The sequence below is a fragment of the Chinchilla lanigera genome, unplaced genomic scaffold, assembly GCF_000276665.1.
Source record: "Chinchilla lanigera isolate Chin_1 unplaced genomic scaffold, ChiLan1.0 scaffold00105, whole genome shotgun sequence".
Taxonomy (NCBI): Eukaryota; Metazoa; Chordata; class Mammalia; order Rodentia; family Chinchillidae; genus Chinchilla; species Chinchilla lanigera.
Window position 1 is genome coordinate 861,916 of NW_004955506.1, and position 7,467 is coordinate 869,382.

Here is a 7,467-nt window from a genome sequence, read left to right on the forward strand (position 1 = left end):
AGAAGGTTCAGGTCACAGCACTGCTGGGTTTGAGCCTGGTCAGGCCAGGCCTACCCACTAGTTCCTACCTGATGCCGTTGGGCACAGCCCCTGAGCTCCCTGCATCTCGAGTCCCTGAAAGGTCAGCTTTAATACCTCATTTTGGGAGCAGACACAAAGTCCTGATGCCCAGGGACCTTCCAGTGAGAGACCTGAAGCAAACCCCAGATCTGGGGTCTGTGGCCATCCTGTCCCCTGTTGCTCCTGAGTGACCAAGGACTTCTCTGATAGAGATTCAGCACTGATTGCACCCCTCTCCCCTGCTGATCCCTTCTTGAGAACTCTGCTTCCTGGACCCAGACCTGCCTTGCCCAGGGCTTGGCTCCTGGCCTTTCTGGGGTAACTACTTCACCAGTCCCTTCCCCAGGGATCCTGTGTCCTCACTCACACCAGCCCCAGGGCTCAGGGCCCTTCATCCAGTCTCACCCTTTGCTCTGCTCTGGGGCCAGGGCTTGGTGTGTGAAGACCCCAAACACCCCCAAGTGATGCATGCACAATTAGAGAGGGCATCGGTTCAGACCCACAATGCCTGGCCTCGGCCACCTCCTCTTAGGACACCTCCAGGGCTTTGGCAAGATTCTGCCCCAGACAGGAATGCCCTTCAGCAGGCAGAACCAGCCCCCAGGACCCACAAACCTTTACCTGCACCCACCCAGCAGGCTCCCCATGTCCTAGGACTCTAAACCCATCAGGACTCAGCCACTCAGTGTGGTCCTCAGGGAGGAAGTGGCCCCGGCCATCGGTCTCCATATGACTGTGTGCCAAGTACGTACAGGGGCATGTGGCTCTGGGCACCAGCATTTGAAGTTTCCCTGCAGGATGGTGGTCGGGACAGAGACCAGCACCTGCTGGGTGCCCCAAGGTCAGGCCTGGCAGGGGTCTGGACAAAGGAACTGAGCGTGGGAGACTGACTGTCTCATCCCAGGACACTGGTCAGCCTGGCTGCTCAGTCTGGTTGGCGCCCTGGGCTGCCCAGGTGACTTGACACTGTGGATGTCTGGGAAAAAATCAGATCTCTGCAGACAGGGACCAGTGCCCCTGCCAGCTTAGGCTCTGCTCCAGCCTGCCTCACCCAGAGAGGGCGTCTTTCCTCTCCTCTTTTCTCAGTCCCAAGGCCTAGCTCTCTCCTCACCTCATGTGCACTGTGGACCCACTGGGGTGGGGACCCACAGCAGCAGCCACAGGGAAGGTGGAGAAATTGTACTGAGTGGCTCCTCCCACCGCCCGCAGCAACTCCTCCCTCCAGGCACCTCCTCCAGGAAGCCCTCCCTGAGGCCCCACAACCACCCACCGCCGTCAAGCCACTGGTGTATCCTGCTCCATCCCCCACGAGCCACTGCGGGGTGCAGACAGGAGCATCTCTCAGGCCTGAGAGAGGCCCAGCTTCCAGCTTCGGGCTGAGTCTCGGTCTGGCAGCATGGCCCAGCTCATACTCTTCACCCTGTTGTTCTTGCTGGCTGGAGCCCTGCCCATGGCCCCGATGGCCCAAGGTAAGCACTTGGCTTCCCTTGGGGAGGGTGGGAAGGGTGAGCAAGACCTTCCTGCATGTCCCCAGTCCCCTCTTATGGTTCAGAGCAGCCCCCAGCCCATTCCAGGGCTCGGCGACAGGTCGCTGTGGGGTGTTTTTCTCTTTCCTACCTCATATCTGAGACCTTTTTGGAATTAGCCTGGAAGCCATGGAAAGATTTGTGTCTGCACAGGAAGTTAGGTGCTACTGGGCCTGGAGCTGTTTCCAGGGGTCTGGGGACAAGCAAGGAAGGGCTCACTGGACAGGGCCACAGGCTCTGGGCACCTGGGGATGGAGGGACAACTGAGGCAGCCAGCATCAGAAAGAAGCGAAGGGGAGGTAGGACAGTGGCCTCTGGCAGGAGAGGATGCTCAGGAGAGGGGATGCATAGAATGGGGGCAGGGAGTGGTCTGAGCTGCTAGGAAGGAAGCAGAGGCAGCCTGCCACAACCTCCCTCAGGGCCCTCAGAACTTGGGCACAGCCACCCAGGTACTGGCAGCCAGAGCAGCTCTGAGGCCCCGTGGTTGTCTGATTTGTGGTGCTGTGCTGGCCAAGGGCAGTCCTGGGGTGTCTCTGCCACTGTCCGCAGAGAGGGCATCCTCTGTCCCTCTGCCCGGCCTGCTGGTGACAGCGGCACATCCTTCTGCAGAGGTGCAGCAGTCTCCCCTCCACATTGTTGTCTCTGTGGGGGACTCTGTGAACATCACCTGCTCCACTAGCAGGCCCCTGAAAGGGCTCTTCCTGAATCTGTCCTGGCCAAGACGCACGGAGGTGATTTACTACGAAGACAAGGTGAATGCCACTGTGGACCAGAAGTTCTGGGGCCGCATCAGCTTCATGGGAAGCCAGAACAACCTGACCATCACCATGAGCCTCCTGCAGGTGGCTGACTCTGGCATCTACACCTGCTTTCCTGTCACGTACCCTGGACTCTCAGGCCCTGGCACCATGGTCATGGTCACAGGTAGGGAATGCGCCCACCCCAAGACCCCTTCTGCCCACTGCTGCCCAGGCCAGGCTCCCACCAGCTTCGTCGGAGACCCTCCCTGCTACACTTAACAGAGCTGTACCCACTCGAAGCCAGCCTCCTCCAAGAAGCCTTCCGGATCATTCTCTCTCTGCCTCCTTCTCCTCAGCCCTTTGCTGCCCTGAACCCTAAAGGTTCAAATGTGGTCCTCCCACCACCTGGGAGACATCCCTCCTGCCTAGGGCCTGTCTTTGTTTCCCTTCTCAGAAGAACTGTGCCAAGAGACACAAGAACCATACAAACACCAGGAGTACAGGCTGATGTTCCCCATCCTTCCATGGGCCCTTGCAGGGGGCTGCTTCTTCCTCGGGCTAGGCCTAGGAATGTCGTTCGCCCTGAGAACACAGGTCAGTGGGCACCCACGGCATGTGGCCATATTCACCCCTACCCAAAGAGAGGAGAGCAGAGCAGGAGGAGGGAAAGGCTGAAGCTCAGGTTGCCAGCTGTGGCCGCAGCACTCACCCACTCACCTGCAGGGTCTGGGGGCAGGTGTGGAGGCTGTACCCTCTGGGATGTGGACCATGAGGCCAGGGTTGGAGATGCCCTGGTCCAGAGCCGTGGCCAACCAAGTAGACACCGTGCACAGTCCACACATGGCAGGTGCACGTATGAGTGTCCATGTGAGCATGCAGGGGATACAAAGGCCACATGTGAGTGTGGCGTGCACCTGTGTTCAGTGGTGGTGGGGTCCCCCAAACCTGTGAATGCACAAACAAGCTTGAGAGTTAGTGTGTGCTGTGTGGATGGGGTGGGACAACGGGCTGATGTAGCCACAGCGATGGCCAGCTCCGCCTCTGAATGCTGCATTAAGATGAAAAAGCTCCCTAAGCATGTGTCTTGAAGGAAGGGGGTGCTCAGAGCCACCACTGGGACCCAGGTCACCAGGCCTGCTGCCTCAGGGGTGACTCAAGCTGTCTTTTAGATCAGGAAATCGTGTGCCTCCAGGGATAAGAACCCTACCTACGTGGTGTACGAGGACATGTCCTGCATCAGCCGCAATGCCCTGTCCCCCCCAATCGGTGCTAGTGAGCCCCTCAGACCCTCTGTCTCCTTGCACCCCACCAAGCCCAGCACACCCAGCACCCACACTCAGGCAGCTGTGGCAGGGACCGTGCTACCTGGTACCCCCCAAATGGACAGGGCACCTCCTCCAGGAAGCCTTCCAGCCCAGCCCACACCTTGGTGACATGGTCAAACTGCCACCAGCCACAAAGCTCAGCTGTCCTTTGGCTACCCTTCCCCTCCCATAGCTGAGCAGGGCTTTTCTGTCCATGGACTTAGACACCTGGCGGGTCCCCAGGCTCAGAGTGTCTTGGCAAAGGGGGCAAGAGGAGGCCCAGCCCCATTCAGCACTGTGAGAAATAAAGGGTTTATTTTCTTTCCATTCTAAGTTTGATATTTATTCACCAACCCTAAGCCCCTCCCCAAACCCCTCCCCAAGCGCCTCCCCAAGCGCCTCCCAAGCGCCTCCCAGGGTTTTGGCAGCTGGTGTATCCTGCGTAAAGCCCCAGGGGAGGGTCAGGGAGGAGGGAAGAAGCACACCCTTGCCAACCCCAGGGACTTCCTGAGGAGCAACTCACCTGGCCAGGTAAAGAGCAAATCCGAGGCACAGCCCCTCCACACCAGCAACACGGCCTTCTCTGGCCTCAAGCCCCTGCAGGTCCCTGATCCCCAGTCCCTGCCCCACAAGGCCAACCACAGGGGCCTGGGAAGGGCTGTGGGGTACCCCAAGAACCCCCACAGAGCAACGTGCACCTTTCCAGCCTTTCCTAGATCCCTCCTCAGTCCCAGAGGCCCCTGGGGGAGGAGGACTCAGCTACAAGAAGCCCTCATTTCCCTGTTTGTGGGTTGGAAACAGGCACAGCTACTGGGCAGATACATGGTGGAACTGCGTGGGCCCCCAACCTCCCCTCTGGGTGCCTCTGGACCAGCACAGGCACCAGAGGGGCAGGAGCTCGGCTGAAATGAGCTCGCCTTCCACTGGGCTCGTTTGGTAGCAAAGGCTCCAGAGCGCCATGGACCTTTTACCTAGAAACCCTGCTTCTGGGCGTCTTCCAAATTCTCTTCAACAGGAAAAAGGGCTGAACCGTCCAGACGGAGGAGCTGCTGTGCCAGGGTGAGCACACAGCGGGCATCGGGAGGCCAGAGCAAGGATGTGCCGCCTCATCTGGGGTGCACACAGGGCAAAAGGCGGCCCCACAGTGTGGCCATGGAGCACGCAGATGGTTCCGTGTTAATGAAATAGAATACAGGAGGGTGTGCTTGTTTTTTCACAAACACATATGTGGTTTTACATCTGCAGTGATGAAATATGAAGTAATAGGCATGATATTAACAAGGATTTTCTCTCGTGTAAGATGTACAGCACTAGTTTTACCATGACAACCACGTGTCAGGCAAGCAGGCAGCCAGGAAAGGGGGTGGCCCAGAGACCTGGTCTCCCCAACCTCATGGGGCCTAGAGGACACAGTCTTCTACCTGTTCCCCTTCCTCCTCCTCCCTGAGTGTGCCCCACAGTACCTTCCTGTCTCAGCATCCTCGCCAGCAGCCCTCCAGACCTCTGCAGTGGCCATCTGGAGCCAGGGGTCTCTCCATACCTGGCACCCTGCCCATTGGCATCTGGTAGAGCTGTGACCATTGCTGCAGTGCCCACATGTGGAGAGTCCCTGGGCCCTCAGGCCAGCAGCGGTGGGCCTGGGTGGCTCCTGCTAGCTCCCTTATGTCCAGTGCCATCAATATGATCCAAACAGTGGCTGGAGACAGGAGAAGGGACACAGGTAGGACCCTGTGGGGGGAGCACAGCTGGAAATACAGGTGTGGGGCCCTGGAAGAGCATGGGCACCATTGGGTACATAGGTGTGGTACCCTCAGGGGTCTTGGGCAAAGCTGGGAACACAGATATAGGGGCCCTTCGTGGGGGACATTTCTAGGCTCTCGCTTTACCCAGCAGGTCCTGACAAACACGTCAGCTTAAGAATGTGATATACACAATATTCCCTCCTTAAACCAAAAAGCAACCATGGAGCTGGACATGGTGGCCCACACCTGGGATCCCAGGGATTCTGGAGGCTGAAACAGAAGGTTTGCAAGTCTGAGCAACTTAGCAAGACCCTGTCCCAAAATAAAAAAGGGGGGAAAGGACTGGGGATGTAGCTCAGCACCAGAGAACCTGTACAGCAAGTACAGGATCCTTGGTTCAACACCCACTACCACAAAAAACAAAACAAAACAAAACCCCACTGCCACATTGCACATCAAGCCTCAGGGCAGGAGCAGGAGTCCTATTCTCAGCAGCCACACGCACTCAGGGCAGAGGGTAGAAGGTGGGGACAGGGCCCAGGAGGGTCCCCATGTCCCACCCTCCCAGAGCATTCCAGGAGGAAACAGGCCACCTGTAGCCCAGGACTCAGGCATAGGCAAAGCAAGGTAAACAGCAGATGTCCAGCAGCTACTTGCTGACTGCTGGTCCCCTCTTGACTACTCAATAAAGAAGACTTATACAAACCATTGCTCCTCTGGCCTCGATCTCCTGAATTAGGTGGATGGGGTCCATGTCCCCTTTGCATACTGGGCTCTGGTGTCCATGCTGAGCTGGGGCCCTGCCCACCTGCCCCAGACCCTCACTCCCACCAAAGGGGAATAACCCTCCCTTCTTCTCATCTCTGAAGCAACTTCCTGAGAGATAAGCAGACAGCACCAAGGGTGTGTCTAGAGCGCTTGCCTCTGAAGCATGGCACTGGCAACCTACCCAGTGACCAGAGGCCACACAGGCACAGGCTGAGACCCTGCGGTCCGCCTCCTGACACCTTGACACAACCCCATGGTCCCCACAGTCCTCCTCCCTCCTCCTGCCCCTTCTGTGCACAGGCTCTGCCCAGGGAGCCCAGTGTGGTGGGAAGTGACAGAAACACACCTTGTGGGACTCTCACCCATCCTCCAAACCAATGCCTTCCATTAAAGCTAAGCTCTCAACACAAGGCAGTGCCAAGCAGCAGCCAACAGATAGAGGTCATCAAGGTAGGCAGTGGACTCCAGGTGCCAAGACCTCATCTTGTCCTGCTCCATGTGTGTGGCCCAGTCTTAAGCCCTGGACAAACCCCAAGCCCTGGACAAACCCCAAGCCCATAGTTTCAACGAGCATTCTGAGGAGGGCGCCTTGTCCAAGAAAAGGACAGCCATATGGAGCATCACATCCACCTCATGGAGCACAGACAGTATAGCACCATCAAAGCCAGCATAATGACATCTTCACAGGACAGGGATCTGGCAAATACGTAGTCAGGACATACCCATGGAGACGCCAGGGACGAAGAAGAAATGGGCCCCAGGAAGGTCACGCGGGGCAGGGGACTGTCCTGCGGTGGGGAGGTGCCTGAAGAGGATAAAAGAACAAATAGAAAACCCAAGACACACAGATAAAACATCTCCACCAGAGGGGGAGAAAGGGAAAGAGGACAGTGTAGATTCTCCAGGGCTGGAGTACTGACAGCACTCTTGTCGAGGATCCTTGGAAGACCGGACAGGACAGAGAAGAGGCCACACCTGCATGAGTTCTGAGGACTAGAACAACACCACAGCCGGGGCGGGGGGGTGCTCCACACTCAGAGGTCCTCCTCGAAGGCCACTCTGAATTCAAGCAGACAATGGAATAATAGCCTTCATTACTGAAAGAAAAGAACTTCCTTCAAGGGCTGTTGACTCTACTAAATCACAGAAAGTAAGCATATGATGGAGGGTCTCGAGCAGCTAAGATCTTAGACACCAGCATGAGACAACTTTGAGGTTATTTATTTATTAATTTTGCATACTTTGCTTTGGGCTAAATATCTGGTCCTTTTTTAAATTTTAAGACAGAATCTTACTGAGTCGCTAAGTTGCCTGATTTGGGCTCAAA

General features: G+C 57.0%; 1 protein-coding gene across 2 annotated transcripts; it reads left to right on the top strand.

Moving 5' to 3' along the window:
- The first annotated feature begins 1,272 nt into the window (after positions 1 to 1,272).
- On the top strand, positions 1,273 to 3,942 carry Cd7 (CD7 molecule). 2 transcript variants are annotated; one of them, XM_005407205.2, is made up of 4 exons: positions 1,273 to 1,529; positions 2,196 to 2,510; positions 2,781 to 2,920; positions 3,496 to 3,942. In XM_005407205.2, exons 1-4 carry the CDS (start codon positions 1,457 to 1,459, stop codon positions 3,757 to 3,759), a joined length of 792 nt encoding a protein of 263 aa, XP_005407262.1. In that variant the 5' UTR covers positions 1,273 to 1,456; the 3' UTR covers positions 3,760 to 3,942. The 2 variants fall into 2 exon arrangements, with proteins under 2 accessions (XP_005407262.1, XP_005407263.1); XM_005407206.2 differs by having other exon boundaries at positions 2,784 to 2,920.
- Positions 3,943 to 7,467: the final 3,525 nt, after the last annotated feature.